Source organism: Lineus longissimus, chromosome 2 (assembly GCF_910592395.1).
Source record: "Lineus longissimus chromosome 2, tnLinLong1.2, whole genome shotgun sequence".
Classification (NCBI taxonomy): Eukaryota; Metazoa; Nemertea; class Pilidiophora; order Heteronemertea; family Lineidae; genus Lineus; species Lineus longissimus.
The window spans coordinates 9626519-9644567 of record NC_088309.1 but is presented as its reverse complement, the minus strand read 5'-3'; the positions used below and the strand labels follow the sequence as shown (position 1 = coordinate 9644567).

The window sequence follows — 18049 nt, the reverse complement described above, 5'->3', positions numbered from 1 at the left end:
GCAGATCAATCTGTGAATGTTAACCCTGAGGTGTCGCGATATGACTGCAGGAGTGTTCAGACCCCATCCTACCCCCATTAACTCCATCTCTGGTGACTTTTTGTGACAAACTAACAAAGTTTTTAAACACAAAAGTTATCATCACACACTGAGAGTACGGACAAATCATTAAAATAGATGTAGTTGCATGTAATGCAGGTATGAACTTTCACCCTCTTTGACTATACGAGTTACCACCACTGACCGCAGTTGCAAGAAATGGTCTTTTTAATGATCTCACTGGTCCGAAAACTATGTCTAAGCCCAGGACTGGAGCTTATCCCAGGACTGGAGCTTATCTACAGTTTATTCTGTTGAAGACTGTTTTATTTTTGGCCCAAGTTAAATCGAAAAGTCCATCTAATTAGGTTTTTTGTGAAAACAAGCACAGCAGGGTATGGGTTTTGTATCATCTATGCACCCTTCAATAACACAACTCACAGTTAACTCTTATGATAACATCTGAGCCTTTTGCCATAGGTCTCGGAATACCTGCTCATGCTCCAACATTTACCTTTACTCCACGCAAAATATCCATATCCAATGCCAGATTTCCTCATGGTTGCTTAAGCGTATCGTTTTTGTCTAAGCACTATCAAAGAACCATAGTCAAGGGCACACTGCACAGAACAACCATATTCATTTTAATATAGGTAGCATATTCCACATCCAGATGATTGTCTTATTTAGCAATTAGCAGTCACGATAATTTCCAGCACAATATGATAAAGTGCATCACTTTCTCTTTCTGATTGGTTTTGAATAGGCTACTGCAGCTGCCAGAGTAGAGTGGGCCAGTGCCATTTTTAAAATGAGGTAAAATTTGGTCCTTCCAATATTGAGAAACAGGTTGGCTTACCACAATATTTCGTCTCTATTCATTCCATCAAGTCTGTAAATAGACGAAAGATGCAGTCCCCCAGGTAGGCCTGGATAATCAATATTCAGAATCAGTTGAATTCACTCTTGGAAGTCAAAGTCAGAACATGAAATCGAGTAAGATACAGCATAGATCTCAGAATTGCTACATACGCTGGTAGAGTTAAGCAAAAAACGTCCCGGATTGAGTTCATGAGGTGCTGATATTGAACATGATCCAAGAAGCTCAGACTCGCAAATTGATATGAAGGTCAATCATTATTCATAGCCAGGTGATGTAGATACAGGGATACATGGATCCTGCATGTGTGTGGATTGTACCTTTCAACTATATCAAACTTGCCTCCAACAGGTCCAGTACAGTCTTGATCATCAAAAACAACACTTGGCACGACAGAATGAGAAACCAGCTTATACCAAGTGAGCACAAGTCTAATCGTAATCACCTCAAATCTCCAATTCCAAAGTTATCATGACATGTAACTCCTGCAATTACATTCTGAGTTGTAAGTACTACCACCACAAGACACGAAGACCATCGAGATGTGGCAATGCCAGGGGATGAATGCTAAGAAGACTGAATAATTAGATAAAAGAGAACCAGCCCAGATTGTTTAGTGATAAATAATTCACTTTCCAATTGCCTGAGACAAGAGATGAAGAGTCGGAATGCCGCCATAGTTTCATGAATGAGTAGTCCTCAGCATGTAATTCTCTTGGGGCCTGTCGTGGACTTTCCTGGCCGAACTAGCACAAATAATACAGAGTGGTCATTTAGTAAATAATGCAGTATTCGAGTTCTCGTCTTTCAAGTTTTCATGGAGTTAATGTTGGGACAACTTGGCATCTTATAGCTTTACTTATCAAAGGCTGATGGTTAAGAAATGTGGAGTTGGGCTTGAGCTACATGTTATCATGTACAGTGTAACCTCCCTTAGTGGACACCTCTCTATTAAGGACAACCTCTCCATTAAGGACAACCTCTCTATTCAGGACACTAGTTTTGGTCCCTTATTGGTTGTTTCCATTCAAACTGACCTCTGTAATCAGGACACCTCTCTAATAAGGACAGCACTTGTCAGTCCTGAGGGTGTCCTTAATTGAGAGGTTCTACTCTATTAGGTCATGGATAGTCATAAAACAAAATGTACACTTTTACCAAAAGTTCATCACTACAAAGTATGGATCTTTGATCACACCTACCCTGACAGTCCTACCAATCACCACAGCCACAGGTCTGTATCACTGATCAATACAATCAAATGCACGATTTAATCCAGGAAAGATGACAAGTGAAACTCGAATAGAAATATCCAAATTGCTTTTTTAGCAAGTCCTTTACTTGTAAAATAAGTTAACACGAGTCTACGGTATTCCGAAAAAGAATCCCTGCCAAAGTGTATCGCATGTATGATACCTTCGTTCCTATTGGCCCACTCAAAGCTAAAATTTAGCAAATAAATGAATCAAGTACGAGTAGTACGGAACTAAAAGATCTCATTACAGTCAAGTATACACACACCTAGGCCTGGGTGAGACTCCTTAGTAATAGTTTGGCTAATCCAAAGGTATACAAATGGTTTAATTATCACGCATAATAAGCTAGCCCAAGGGAACATTTTAGCTAGGCCTTTTCTGGGTGACTGTCCAAACCTGCCCGGCAGGCTTGATCGTTATGTAATGTGTGAAAGTATTTAGCATTCAATAATAAACAATGTCAACAAATAAATCATGATTATTCAGGTCCACCCTGAGAAGTCATTCTCCAAGTAGATAAGGATGGACACCATCAGGATTGTGAGTGTTTGGCATGCCATTATGGTTGTGTACCAATTAGGTTTAAACTGGCCTAGACTGAGATGTCTTTGGCATGTGAGAGGACGAATATCTTTTTGTTGACGCCTATATATTCAAAAAGCGTGAAGAAATGCAGATGTCAAGAACTATCATTTTACAAGTTGCATGTTATGCCTTACCTTGTCAAAATAAATGGTAAAAACCTTTATCTGGTATGGTATCAGGCTACCATCACTTATGCCAGCTATCTGACACTTGACAAATGCTTCAAGAATCTCTAATGGATCTTCTTGTCTTGTTTCTAACCAATCCCCCCAAAAAACAAAGTAAGGTCAAATAGGGAGCAATATCGACACAGGGGACCAAATCGAGTGAGTAGTCACATTATAATATAAATGCCAATTTCGACACAAACTTGTTCCAATCCTGGAAAAGCACATAATGCATTGTCCCTGGAGTGACGTACAAAAGAGACTCTATTATCTATAGGTATGTTCTACTTTACTGAAGGAAGTTCTGATCAAAGGAGTGGAATGCGAACTAAAATCCACACGAACTTCCACTTGACCATAAGACCTATATAGGCACTCATGGTTGACAAATCTGACTGGGTAGGCATGTCCACTGATAAAGAAAGAGGACTCAAAGCATATTGGCTTCTTGTCATCAATGACATTGTAAATATTTATGGAATATATCGATTCTAATGTCATTGCTTTTATATTCGATTGTTGCTCTTCAGGGTATTAAATGTTTTCATACCAACAAGAGCAGAACAATCTAACAGGAAAATTGTCTTCCTAAACTGAAGTAACAGGGAATTAGTAAAGAGATGGGGCTTTCTGTACTGGCTTTACTGCTGCTAAAACTTTAGCTCACAATTAAGGTTATGATAATGATAAGGTAAAACATAGACTTAAAAGAATTAAACTGGACCCCTTTGTACTGTAATTCAATGATGTTCCAACATCAGATTCCTAGTTAAATTCCTATTAAACCAGATGTCAGAAGAGCATCGTGATTTTGAAATGAAATGAGATACAGTTCTGGCTTTCATTTTGCGCTGCATGCAGTCACTCTCCCAAATTTGTTCTGAGCCACCACTACCAGTGTAATACAAAACAAAGTTGGGAAAAGGACATCTGGTAAAAGATTAGTTAATCTGCAGTTCTAAGGAATGCAGTGCCTGTAACAGCTAACATCGCAGTTTTATCTAAACTCTATAACGTGAAATTCTTATGGCTACCAAATATCCAGACCAGGATTTAGTGCCAGGAATTAATAATTCATCACCATCATGCAAAATTGATACATATTAACAGATCCATTGTCAAAGGGGTTGTATTTTGATGGTTTTATAGTGCATTGCCCATCTCTACATGTAGCAAAAATGTTTTTCATAGCTTCAATTTCTGGTTATGGTATTATAACATCTGTTTGCCTGCAGTGCAGTGGGCGTCCACCCCACTACCGTATTATCAATAGGCTGCATTAATATCTGGTTGGAACCAAGACCACTGCAAGTGATGTCAGATGTGTGTTTTGGACAGAAGTAGATGCAAAATGTAAAGAAAAAAGTAATAATCTGCATAATTTACATGAGGGCCATGATCTCCAGAGATTGATGAGAATATGGTAATCAAGTTAGATGAACCATTAAATTATTGATCGTTGCATGAGGTAACACAAGTCACATGATGACAACAAAGAATCACCTGCATCATTCATTGTCACGACTATGAATCAGTCGCATAATCAACTTAATTAAGCCAATCACTCATTGCAGCATATAAAACCTGGATTAATCATTCCCTCAATGCCATGAATGATTGATTGGTATTAAGGTATAATATTTTTCATTATACGCACACTAGTCACAGCCAATATTGTGAACATTTCTGAGTACCTAGCAAGAAAGATATCACTATCACCTAGCTTGTGCAAGAACCAAAATACTTTAGACATCCATGGAAGAATAACAGAGAAGGAATCGATACCCTTGTATTTGACCAAGGCTACGGCTAACCATCCTTGAGACCTACCGCATGACTGAGGAGTGGCTATTGGTACTGCTGGGTGGGGTGTGGTGCAGGACCATTGGTATATATTGACCTAAATGTTGTGCCTTTCTTACCTATTCTGAACCAAGCCCAAGATCATTGATCATCTTAGTCCTATGTTTTTTTCTGCTGTGCTATTAAAAACAGACAAATCAAGCAGCTCAATGCCAGACTTTCCCTCAATTCTTGACTTGTCTCACTTTTTCATTTACGAGGATCCAATATGATACTGTCGGAGATGCCATGCTGAGTCACCAATATCTTTTTTGCTCCCGTGAAGCATCTCGGTCATCTGTCTACTAAGTTTTCCTGTTGGCTATAGTCTACAGACAGGGGTCTAATTGGTCGGTGTCATGTCTGGCTATATATATATATAGTGACAACAGAATAGTGGAGGGAGGGCCCTAGGCCTCTATAGCTAGCCCAGGCACCTAGTAGGCAAGTGTAGACTAGGCTAGTTAGTAGGCCTAGGGCGCCGTAGGGGGCGGGCTGGTGTGGACACGCTGCAGGAGCTCATCCAGTTGCTTGACCTCTCTCAGTTTATGTGGAGGTTCTGGGGGGTTGATACTGTTTCTTATGACAATACCAAAAGAGTAGACAAAATGGGACATCTTGACAGATATCTGTCATGCAATATGCACATTTTGGTTTCCGGACAATCTATTGTCGGACAAATCAGGCAAGAATGTCTTCACAAATATACAAACTGCAGCAAAACTGCACACAATATGAGAAATATCTGCCTATACAACGAAACCTATTTACAAATTTGATCATTTAAGCGCTTCTACAATGTATCTTACCCGTGTGTAACAGAGAAATATAGTTATTATTTGCGTGATTTCCTTCAAGTTTTCGTCTGCAAAAACAATCGATGTCCTTGACCTTGAAAGAGGAATTCTAACGAACAATAGGGTACTTGACAACACCATAAAATACGTTATCAAATATATCTCATACAACTAACAAATGAAAAGAAAATTTAAACTTCCCCTTGAGTTTTTAATAGGCTATCCTGTACTCGAACTTTGGGGGATTTAATGATTAAGTAGCTAGTTGTACCACTGCGCGTGCGTGTGAAAATCAGTCATCTACTTCCGGTCCACATGTTTCGTTTTTTATCTCTGTAAACTTCGTTTTTGTTGTTCATTCGCTGATTATTTTTCAATTTTACAATGGAAGAACAGTGTAGAAGGATCGATAGTCAAGATATAGATGCCAGTATTGACCTAGTTGGGCTAAATAACTTGGTAATTACGATGAGTGCAAAAAATTTAATCTTCTTGCTGTACATCAATGTACACGGACCTACATGATGTCTCAAAATAATACAGGTTGTCTCAACATTTTTGACATTTTTGTACTTGGCTCTGAGTTGGAGTTGCTCTAATGCTCTGACATGTTAACCTTTTTTCCAGATTGTCAAAATGAGAAGCTCTGTTAAGAAGGCCAAGGTCCAAGTTATCCACAAATTATGTCGAACAATGAAACAATTGAAAAATAAGAAGTGAGTAGCGGTCCGTGAGTAGGCCTACTTATTTTTTGCTTGGTCGTCTGCCAGGTGCAGACTCATACATTACATTTCTGTATCTGCACCGTGACTGGTAAATAGTAGCTACACACTGGCCGCCTATCGAGAGATTATGTGTAAGGACAAAGTTCACTGCAAACCAGGAAATTTTCATGCGCATTTTAATTTCGTGATCAGCAAAATCCGCAAAAAAATTTAAATGCCGCGAAAATCAGATATTTACTCATTTACTGTGACAGTGTTCTCAAAATGCTTAATTAAAACTACGCCAACACTTCTATTTGGAGAACCAGATATAACTCCATATACTGCTGTGATTCTCCTGACTTAGATGACGGAGATAAAATCACATAAATAATGACATGATCACACAGGGTAAACTTCTCATTTTACTTATTTCAGAGGAACAGATGATCAAGTGACAAAAAATAAGAATAAGGCTGATCGTCTTTACGAGGAAGTTACCATTATAAAGGTGAGATAGAAATTTGTTTATTATTTTTGGTCTGTTCCTATGTGGAACACTAGATATTACTCAATATGCTGCCATGATTCTCCTTACCCAGAGAGGCTGCATCTGTTGTCAGTAGACCTTTCAGATGACTGGGGATGAGAAAAGTGTAGAAAGTGTGCAGTTTTATTGATACTGAAACAACACAAAGAAAGGCGATTTTCTGACGGCCTTTCTTTCTTATGGTCATGGCTATTGGTCCTGTTTGAGTCAATTTCTGCCTCAAACACATTGATATTATGAGCATCTTACTTCTTGTTGCAGGACTTACCAGTAGACAAGGTTTCTAAGTTTTCCCTTGCCAACACTGCAACCTTTGATGAGGTATGCAAAAATGTAAGTATTCAATTCAACACAGTATTTTTGAGGGAGTTACCTAGTACAAGTACAAGCTTTCTCTACTCATGTCTCAAACTTTTCTTTTTGAAATACTGAATAAAGAGGACTGTGTGAATTGTTTATGAATTTCTTCTTGGTGTAATAATTTATTGTCACTTTGTTCATCTGTACTCTTCCAGCCTAAAGTCTCCACTGAAACCAGAGCCATGACCCGGCTGGCTTGTTGCCAGGCAATGCAGAAAGACGTGGCGACATTCCGCAAGGGTCACGAGGACTGGGAATCGCTGGCAAAGTTTCTTATCTACAAACAGACAGGGAGGCGGTATAAGAAGACGAGGACGAAGGGTGCGGGTAGTCAAGCAATGAAGGAGATGGTGGCCAAACAGCATGGTGGGAGCATGTGTTTGGAGGACACAGTAGTACCAAAGGTTGACGTTGATGTTGATAAGACTGGTACGGCTGAAGAGAGTGATGAAGACAGTTCAGATGAGGAGGGGAGTTCAAATGAAAAATCGGATGAAGAAAGTAATTCTGGTGTTGATATGGGCAGTAGGGTTAAAATCATTGAAAGAAAAGAAGGTGCTGAAAATGTATCTGAATCTGAAGGTAGCAAGTCTGAAGGTGAGGACTTGTCTGAAAACGAGGATTTGTCTGAAAATGTGGACTTGGACACTGGTGAAATTACTGGTATTTGCAAAGAACCGAGTAAACTTGTTGATGAGCGATCCAAGGTGAATGCTGCAAATAGAACTGGTGAAAAATCTGACGATCCGCAGACGACTGTTGCCGAGAAGCAGACGATAAATGTATACAATCAAAGGTTGAAACATTTGAACATTTTCACAGTAAAGGAAGATGGAGAAGTATCGTCTGATGAGGATGACTCTAGTTCTGAAAATGTTGCAAAGGATAGAGAGTCGAGTCCTGAAAATGTTGACAGTGGAGGTTCTGATTCAGAATCTGGAGAAGATTCAGAACCAGAAGCTGAAGATATTGAGGTACGGACTTCAGATACTGATGATTCATCTTCAGATGCTGAGAAGGAATCCGATAGCAGTGCATCCGCTGGTAGTACAGGAGATACAAATCTTGTCCCTGATGCTTCAAAAGCAGAAAGTGTGGCCAAGGTTGTAAAAAAGACAAAACTCATCGGTGCTCATAGTGTGAAACCTGGGGTCGACTCTAAACGTCCTTCCAAGTCTCCTTTAGTTGAAATACAGGAGTCTAAAACTGAAATGAAAAAGAGTAAGGTGAAGAAGACTGTTTCTCCTAGAAAGATGGGGCTTGTTACGTCGGCTGCTATAGAGAAAGGTCAAGTGCAGCAAGATGTAATCAAACCAAAAAAAGAACCAGTGAATGTTAAAAAGGGTACCATGGTTATTCAGAAATTGAACTTAGATGTTGATGATGCAGATGATATTGCTGTGTCCGCCGGGGATGATGACTCTGGGGAGGAGGATGTGCCAGACTTTTTGTTGGGGTCTAGTGAGGAAAGGAGAGAAAAGCGAGAGGCAAGGGATATGTTTTTTATGACAGAAGATGGGGAGGAAGATGAGAGGGATATGTTGGATGATGATGAGGGGAATGGGGACAGTAGCGGTGTGGAGGAGGAAGATGCTGAAATGACTCATCATAGGGGTAGGCAAATGATCGAATCTGTTTTCGTTGGTGCGTTATCCAAACCTGAAACCGATAGAAGTGATAGGAATGAAGGGTTTAGGAATTTTCGAGGAGGACGGGGTCGTGGCAGCAGGGATTCATATGATCGAAATGAAGGACAGCGGGGATTTCATGGGGATTCATATCGAGGTCGGAGAGGATCATTTCAGGATAGAGGCAGAAGGGGTTCTTATCATGATCGTGATGGCCACAGGGGGTCATTTCAAGGTCGAGGCGGTAATCGGGGGTCGTTCCAAGGGCGTGATGGGGGACAAGGAGGATTCCGAGGGCATCGTGGTGGTGATAGAGGATCATCCATGGGACGTGGAGGTGGGCGTTTTCAACAAACAGGGAGAGGGTGAGTTTGATATAACTAATGTGATATGCAAATTGCCAGTATTTCTGAGTTTAAATGCACATACAGATTGAGTTCACTTCAGTGCTACTTAGTTTAGGCACTGTGATCAACTGATAGATAACTTAACTATTAGATATTGATCAACTCGACTTGTCATTAAATGTTCTGTGATCTATTTCAGAGGAGACCGATACAGTAAACCTTATGAAAATAAGGCCTATGAACACTCAAGTAAGAAACCTGATGACAAAAGTAGTAAAGGTTAGTTTTATGGATTATCTGGGGGATCTTTGGCCTACATCTGGTGGTAGGTGTGACGGGTTCATCATCAGGAAGTTGTGGGTTCGACTCTTGGAAGGAACACTGTTGTGTGTCCCTGAGTAAAACACCAACATTGTTACCATTCACTGCTTGGTCTTTCAAGTGATGGCGTAAAATTAAGGTTCCAGCAAATCCTTTAAGAAGTGCCTACTAGTATGTACCTGGGCGAACAAAGGTCCCCATCCAAGTGGGCAAAATAGAATTCTTCCCCAGGCTGATAAATCAATTTGTAGCCAACCGTAGTCCTGATTGGTTGTTATGAATACTACATTTGTTCCTGCATATTTTCAGCTGCCGAGAAAGTCCATCCATCTTGGGAAGCAAGTCGTAAGCGGAAAGAGCAGGCAGCATCAATAAAGTCCTTTCAGGGAAAGAAAATCAAGTTTGACGATAGTGACTGAAAAATCCATTCGATAAATAATATTCTTCTGGTGGCAACTCATTACTCTTCTACTATGTTATTCAACTGTGAAAGACAATTTCTATTCGGACGTTCACTTTGTGAGTGCTTTGCAAAGGGTTTAATCAGTTCAGACAGCAGACACAACCTGTAGAATCGGCAACAACCTTCTCCGAGGCTCTCACACCTCTCCGAGTCATTGATTTGAATGCTTGAACTTGGGTATGAATACGAGCCTTGTTTGGAAGTGGCCTTTAGACTGGTGCTGGAATTGACTGATTGTGACTCGGACAGTTGGTTGTTACTGATTCTATGGGACATGACAAATTGACAGAACAGCTGTGATGATTAGTGTCTGGGTAAATGCTTGAAATGTGCTGTCGATTCGGAAGAACTGTGCTCATCTCTTTGGGTCATCATGGACAAAATCCTGAATACTCTTGTCTTATTGTTGTATTTCTTGATAGTCCCTAAAACGGAGGATTGTAACCGAATTATGTAAAACTGTCTCATTAAAAAAGATATCTCTACCTTACTATTTGTTCAATGATTGACAAAAGTGATTGCTATGTTATGAGATGCACTTGAGAACTGGACATCCTGTGAAAGTCCCGGACTGTTCTGTCAAACAGCTCACCAAGATACTCTCCTATTGGACAACTGAGACAGATTGCTACACTACTGTTTCAGTCTTATTAAAAAAGATATCTCAACCTTACTATTTGTTCAATGATTGACAAAAGTGATTGCTATGTTATGAGACGTACTTGGGAACTGGACATCCTGTGAAAGTCCCGGACTGTTCTGTCAAACAGCACACCAAGATACTCTCCTATTGGACAACTGAGACAGATTGCTACACTACTGTTTCAGTATTTAAACTGCAGAAGATATCTCTCCATCTCCCATGTCTCTTGACAGTAGACGAAGTCGCCAAACCACAGTATCCAGTTCGAAAGACATTCATGTCTTGTAGAACCTCTATTAAGGACACCTTCGGGGCTGCCAAGTGCTGTCCTTAATAGAGAGGTGTCCTGATTAAAGAGGTCAAATTGAATAGAAACTACCAATTTGGGACCAAAACTAATGTCCTTAATAGAGAGGTGTCCGCTAAGGGAGGTTCCACTGTATTTGAAACGCTCAAATCTCAAAGGGTCTACTCTAAGTACCTGATTGTGACATCGGACATCACTGTTTCTGAGATGTCAATCTAGTAGGATGTTTCAATCTGTCCCTGCCACTCCCTGGTTCTCATCAATACGTCAGAATTCAGTCTGCTAGAGATGTTTCAGTCCACCCCTTGATTATGTGTTCAATACAACTCCTGTATGCACACGCTCAAATCTCAAAGTTCTACTCTAAGTACCTGATTGTGACATCGGACATCACTGTTTCTGAGATGTCAATCTAGTAGGATGTTTCAATCTGTCCCTGCCACTCCCTGGTTCTCATCAATATGTTAGAATTCAGTCTGCTGGAGATGTTTCAGTCCATCCCTTGATTATGTGTTCAATACAACTCCTGTATGCACACGCTCAAATCTCAAAGGGTCTACTCTAAGTACCTGATTGTGACATCGGACATCACTGTTTCTGAGATGTCAATCTAGTAGGATGTTTCAATCTGTCCCTGCCACTCCCTGGTTCTCATCAATATGTCAGAATTCAGTCTGCTGGAGATCTTTCAGTCCAACCCTTGATTATGTGTTCAAAACAACTCCTGTATGTACACGCTCAAATCTCAAAGGGTCTACTCTAAGTACCTGATTGTGACATCGGACATCACTGTTTCTGATATTTCAATCTAGTAGGATGTTTCAGTCTGTCCCTGCCACTCCCTGGTTCTCATCAATATGTCAGAATTCAATCTGCTGGAGATGTTTCAGTCCACCCCTTGATTATGTGTTCAATACAACTCCTGTATGTACACGCTCAAATCTCAAAGGGTCTTCTCTAAGTACCTGATTGTGACGTCGGACATCACTGTTTCTGAGACTCAATCTAGTAGGATGTTTCAATCTGTCCCTGCGACTCCCTGGTTCTCATCAATATGTCAGAATTCAGTCTGCTAGAGATGTTTAATTCTGTCCATCCCTTGATTATGTGTTCAATACAACTCCTGTATGCACACGCTCAAATCTCAAAGGGTCTACTCTAAGTACCTGATTGTGACATCGGACATCACTGTTTCTGAGATTTCAATCTAGTAGGATGTTTCAGTCTGTCCCTGCCACTCCCTGGTTCTCATAAATATGTCAGAATTCAGTCTGCTAGAGATCTTTCAGTCCAACCCTTGATTATGTGTTCAATACAACTCCTGTATGTACACGTGTCCACATTGAAATTGTCTGATTGTGATGAGTCTTCCTTGAAATATGACAAATGTCTTGCTCCAGGCCTACTGTAGATTCCCGAGGCAGTCCATTCTGTCATCATATTTGTCTTTTTTCTTTGGCGACAGGACTATGAGGCCAGTCCTCTGTAACCGGAGTGTAGGCCTGTTATAACATTTGATGTGTCCTTGTACTGTCTCTGATTAACTCGCATGCAATCGGACTGATTGTGACAATGTCTGATGATCCAAGCAGAGTTACAATAGTTTGTCCCCAGAGTCAAAGCCAATTTGGTGATTGTGAGCCAATTGTGACTGATCTCTTTCATCTTTGAGACATTTTGGATGCCTGATACAATGTATTTATTGGGCCGCACCCTACATTACAATATATTATCTAAACACAGTTGTTTTTCCTTTTTTGTACGGGCGAGGGCATCAAAATTGCAGGTACTCTGTCCAATGGTGTGTAACCAACTTCAAGTCATTCTAAACTTCAAGACCTTTCAATCTGCACTTTTATATGCAAGGGAAGGCATACGAATGACTTCAGGTAGTCCACTGTCATTCTTTGGAGAGGTTGTGATAATTGTCATAAATGATTGTGACACTATCTCAGCATGAAAGAGGTTGTGGCGTTACTTTTTGACATTGTAACCCTCTCATCATTGATGGTTTGCCTCTCATTACTGAATCTGCCTAACTATCACAGAAATATTTTAATAATCAAGTCCACATTTGGTCCCCGTCTCATTTTGTCTTCAAAAGACAGGTTGTGACAAACACTAAAGTCAGGTGCTGCCACCTACGATTTTTCCGATGTTTCAGTGCAATTCCGGAAATGGCCGACTGTCTCCGGACATACACGAACGAAAATCAACATGGTGTTCCAATTTGACAAGTTCTGCTAAAATCAGTGATATTTTACCCGATTTTATGCTTATCTTACATATGAAATGTGCAGCGGTGTGAAGTAGTCGTGAAAACAGATTCAGAGCATCAGTGGGTGAGTTTAGAAACGTTGTTTTCTCCTTACATTCGCTGTAATATTGATCTGAATGCGACTTTTTTCACCTGTTTTTTTCCAGGTTTGTCTGTCACTACAGTATGTCAATACAGGGTGGCCCAGAATTATTTTCCCACATACAATGGATACAAAATAGAATTCTATTGTCCAAAGGAAAATAATTCTGGGCCACCTTAGTGTCAGTCACTTGAGTCAGTCAGTGACAGTCTCAACAATCATCAACCATGCATGACCATGTCAATATCTGGTTATTCTGTGGAGTGTGGTCCTACCAAACTCTTTTCTAGTTTTCTTGCACAAAGTCGAAGTACTCGCCTCACAGCCCAAGTCCCGACCCAAAGACCCTTACTCACTAAGTTTGTTTTGGCTTACCTGAGTTACTACCTCAAATCAGTACATTATACCCACCGCGCTTATTTAGTCGATTAAACGGAGCGATCATACACGCGCCAACGCCCTCTATATAATACAAGAAATATAGTAACTAAATGACGATTCCATCTACCGGTATATTTTGGAACTAACTGAAGGCGATGTTGTACAATGATGAAAAGTCAAAACCGTCCAGGCAGGGTCTCGAGGGCGATCCTTGGTGGGGGCATTTCCCAGGTACAAAGCCTCGTTAAATTGATGGATGAAATAAGAGGGAAGTGAAGTTTTGGTTTCGTCAAACTTGCCAGCAGTGTCAGATCTCAACATGTTTACATTTCGCTATGAGTAATGAGAAGTTGAATTTGTGCCAGGACAACTTCATGTAAGCACAACCTTCGAACTCATGGAGATCATGGCTCAAATCAAATGTACTTAAACTCACAACCTGTCTCAGTCCTCAATCAAGAGTCTGGCAATCTTAACACTATGAACCGTTCTTCTCATAAGTACACAGCCTTTGAGATGTTTGAATCCGATATGGATGATTGATTGATTTCTGTGAAGTCCCCTGGCAATTCACGTTGAAATGTCACATTGACAATCTGAGAGCTTGTACTGTAAAACAAGAGCTGCTTCATATGATGTATTGATTGGTCACATGGTCAATGACATATTGCTTATGCAGATCAATTTCATTATCACCTCCAATGCTGACACTGACGGTGATAATGTCTCTGTTATATTAAAAAAGAATGGATAAGATTTTTTATAATGTTGAGATCATTCATGGTCTTACTTTTCAAACACAGAATCAACCATGTAGCATAAAGGGGCTGTCGTTCCAAAAGTGCAGTGGAGGACATGAAGAATCTAGCCAAACCTGAGATGGAACCTCAGTAATCTTACCGAACTGACAGTGACACATACATGTATGTACATCATGTCGTAATTGTCTAGACACTACATATATAAATTCATGTAACTCTCACCAGACAGACGCAACTGACGGCTATACCCACCTTTAATAATCTCTGCTACCGGCATGATAAATGGGTACTGCATCCGCATGACCGGTAGGCTAGTTCTGCTGGGAGATTAGACATGTTTAGAGTCTGGCTGTATGGGCTTTGGGCCAGACAGACAGGTGACAATATTGTTGTCAGAAGAGAAATAAAGACAGAGGTATTGGCCAATGCGTACACGTCTTACCAATATCGCTGTCTGGGGAATCACTTTCGCTTCAAATAAATAAACAATGGCATGGATTCTTGAAAAAATCCTCGAAGTGGTGCTTTTTGCAACGAATCAGCGCGACTTCGGCTAACTATCACAGATAGCGTAGGACGCATTCATTATTGTCAATTCCATTGGTTTCCATGGCAACTGATGGTGGCTTTATCAAGGTTTATCTGAGGTCAGGCTGATTAAAAATATATGTAGAGCGGAGAGGCACAGTGGAGCAGAGACGGTTCCGCCAAATATTGGCGAGGATCGGGAATATTTCTAGGAACGCTGGAGTATTTGATTGAGTGCTAAATGCCGTAAATCCTCCCAGGCTGACTGAGTGAATAATCCAGCGAGAAGCAGCATTGCTTCCACACTACGGATTTATGTGCAGCATTGCCATTGCTGATATCTAAGAAACGGTACCTCGGTGTAGATACTCTCGTTCGGTCTTTAACTTCACATCAGGAGAAGATTCTGAGGTAGGTTGGCATTCTATGTTAATGTGGTATATGTGGGGTTGGTTGCCTTTGACAGTAAAATGAAATTTATGACATTTGTATGATCGGGGTATATTTTGTTGTCCCAGGGGTTTGCGGAACAATGGCTGCCAAGACGTACCAGATTTTAGTACTGGTAGGGTGCCACCTATTGTCAAAGTTGAATCCTTTGCATCTCTTGTTTTGAATTTCCTGGATTGAATAGAGAAGATCATGACAAACGATACAAAAATCATGTAATTATGGCTGCCAATGCCAGTCATCACAGTTCTTATATTCAAATTTCATTTTGATGTTGTTTGTCCTGACCATAAATCTTTGCAAGTTTGCAACGCTGCATCGATTTTGAATCGCCCTGTTCAGGAACTATTTCTACTTCCATAATAATTGTTTATATCTGGTATTTCTCATTATTGAAGTGTTTGCTCTGGTTACTCTGTTAGCTGGAGTGGTTTGATTAGCAAGCTACAGCCCATTAGTATTGGAAATTCTTGGTATAGACCATATAAACGATTTCTTTGTCAGGGGCCCACGCAGCCTTAACACAAGCACCTTCAGCATGTTCATGCAGTGCAAATTAAACTCCATTCAATCACAAGAAGAATTTGATGCTTAAAAATATTGCTGCTTGGTAAGTAGAATAGTAAAGTGCATTGAATAGTATTGCGTGGAAATCTTTGGAGACACCATCATTCTCTGCACCATATCTTTTTTGCATGTTTGAGAGACTCACTTGGGTGCACCGCAAAAAAGTGACCTGCAATAATGATTGCCACAATGAGGGATAGAAAGATAGCTCGTATGCTGTTGAAAGTGCTCGTTGCTTAGTTCGATATTTATTGCAGGGTGCAGCGATGGCTGATTCTTGTTGCAATGGTGGCTGCACAAAAATGAAAGCTAGTATCAGTGGTCAGCAGTAGTCTCTGCAGATTCAGAATTGTATGATTGCTTTGAAGTTTACTTTATTCATAGCAAAGATATGTGTTCAAAACTTAGTGGGTGTTAAAAGTGCATATCCATGGAGCTACAGACTACAGAGTACAGTACATGCTTATGTTAGTAGCGGTAAAGGATGTAAAGAGACACGTTTAAAAACAGTGGTCAGATAGTCAGACTTGACAACAAAGTCCAGGTCTGGTCAAGGGGTAAGCTAATATTAGCAAAAGAAAACAAAGGAGCTTTGTACTCGACTTAATATGCTTGTTTGCACTCTAGTTCATGAAGTGATGTTTTGTGTAACTTCCCTATTTGCGGTTATTACACATTGGAGAAAACAACCGACACGAAATGGAATTTTTATGTGTGTTATTAAGTGTGCATTATGTGTAATTATGAAGGATAATTATGCGATTTTATTGTTGGATGATTTCGTGTCATTTTTGTTTTGGTGACAGTGGATTGGTGACCGATGCTCTCTCATCATCATTTGGCGGTGGATTTCCCGTGACCTGTAGCTGTCCCATCCTTTGAAAGTTTGGGAGCCTGACTTGCATTTTGATGAGTTGGTTAATTTGTTGCCCTCAATGTGGCACAGTTCAGTTGGTTAGTCAGGAATGCAGGGAAAACAACTATGTGAGAGACATTTCTACTGTGAAAATGACATGAAAAGTCTGCGGCTGCGCTATTGAGTTTAGGGGCGCACCTGTGGAGATGGCATATCTTTTTAATAAAGTTGGCAATCCTTGAGATAGGGGGTTCAGATTGTAACATTGGTACAATACAAGAACTCGCCCTTAACCTGATTGATTGAATCACCTGCTTTGTATAGTATGGTCGGCAACCAGGTGCCTTTCCAAGGTTCCACTAAATGTTGCACTTTAGCTAGTTGGAGAAGGAACATGATACTGCTCACATGTGGCAACTGGAGAAAGAAATTGAAACATTTAGAAGGAATTTCCATCTCGTGTAGCCTCATCTCCTGAGCCAAGCTGCTTTGAATGGTTGCTGGTTCTGAATACCAAGCAGTCACAGTGATTCCACTAAAAGAGTACTTACTAATGATTGCAGTGCTGGGACTCAAACCTCAACTCTTCAGTCATCAGGGAGACACATTAAAAAATGATCTAGCCCACGCCACTTTTTATGGGAGCACAGATGGCCTTGCCATTCTTGGAACATGGCGTATCAAGACGCATCAACCACCTTTCCCATCGTACCAACAATGGCCAACATTGGAATTGATATCAGTCATCATTTCCAAAATGAACAGCTAACCTAGCTTACCGAATCATACAACAGACTACTATTTGTTTTCTGGCATTGTTCTCTAGTGAAGTGCAAAATGATCTGTCTGTTTCGATGAGCACTTTTGTTCTTGTTGCAACACCTACTGGTTGTAGTCTACCATTCAATACCCCTAGGTTATTGATGGACTTGGTAATGCAATCAGAATCAACAATCGTTGCAGTCCTCGTAGCTAGGCAACACGAGATATTCAATGTTTGCCTGATTTCCTCTAATGGTTGTGGATTGACATGATTGATGAAATGTTTTTCTTGCAAAATATTGAGATTTCGGGTGTTTTTTTGAATTTATCACCCACATTAAGTAGATTATCAAATGTTGATTATGAGAGTAGGCCTACGTTCATCTCAAACGGCAGTCCTGGATACAGGCAATGCTGTCACACAAATAGTATATAGAGCCAGCAGGCTCCATGTTCCATCTGCGGCCCTAGATACCTCATCCAGGCTCCCCCTGG

At 40.5% G+C, this 18049-nt stretch overlaps 3 protein-coding genes across 10 annotated transcripts in view; 2 read left to right on the top strand and 1 right to left on the bottom strand.

Annotated features, from left to right (window-relative positions):
* LOC135482562 (uncharacterized) overlaps nt 1-5650 on the bottom strand; it is a 43716-nt gene extending 38066 nt beyond the window's left edge. For 4 of the 6 annotated variants that reach the window (XM_064762695.1, XM_064762699.1, XM_064762698.1 and 1 more), the window contains exon 1: nt 5579-5650. The gene's annotated coding sequence lies outside the window, so the exon portion shown is untranslated. Of the gene's footprint in view, nt 1-898; nt 1055-2894; nt 3128-5578 lie in introns of those variants that run through there. The other 2 variants (XM_064762696.1, XM_064762697.1) reach the window with 2 other exon arrangements.
* Nucleotides 5651-5871: 221 nt separating this feature from the next.
* LOC135483640 (uncharacterized) lies at nt 5872-10418 on the top strand. The gene is made up of 7 exons (XM_064764622.1): nt 5872-6025; nt 6194-6282; nt 6709-6781; nt 7082-7153; nt 7336-9173; nt 9355-9434; nt 9786-10418. Exons 1-7 carry the CDS (start codon nt 5951-5953, stop codon nt 9893-9895), a joined length of 2337 nt encoding a protein of 778 aa, XP_064620692.1. The 5' UTR covers nt 5872-5950; the 3' UTR covers nt 9896-10418.
* A 2680-nt stretch (nt 10419-13098) lies between these two features.
* LOC135482559 (protein retinal degeneration B-like) overlaps nt 13099-18049 on the top strand; it is a 54995-nt gene continuing 50044 nt past the window's right edge. For all 3 annotated transcript variants that reach the window (XM_064762689.1, XM_064762688.1, XM_064762687.1), the window contains exon 1: nt 13099-13231. The gene's annotated coding sequence lies outside the window, so the exon portion shown is untranslated. The remainder of the gene's footprint in view (nt 13232-18049) is intronic.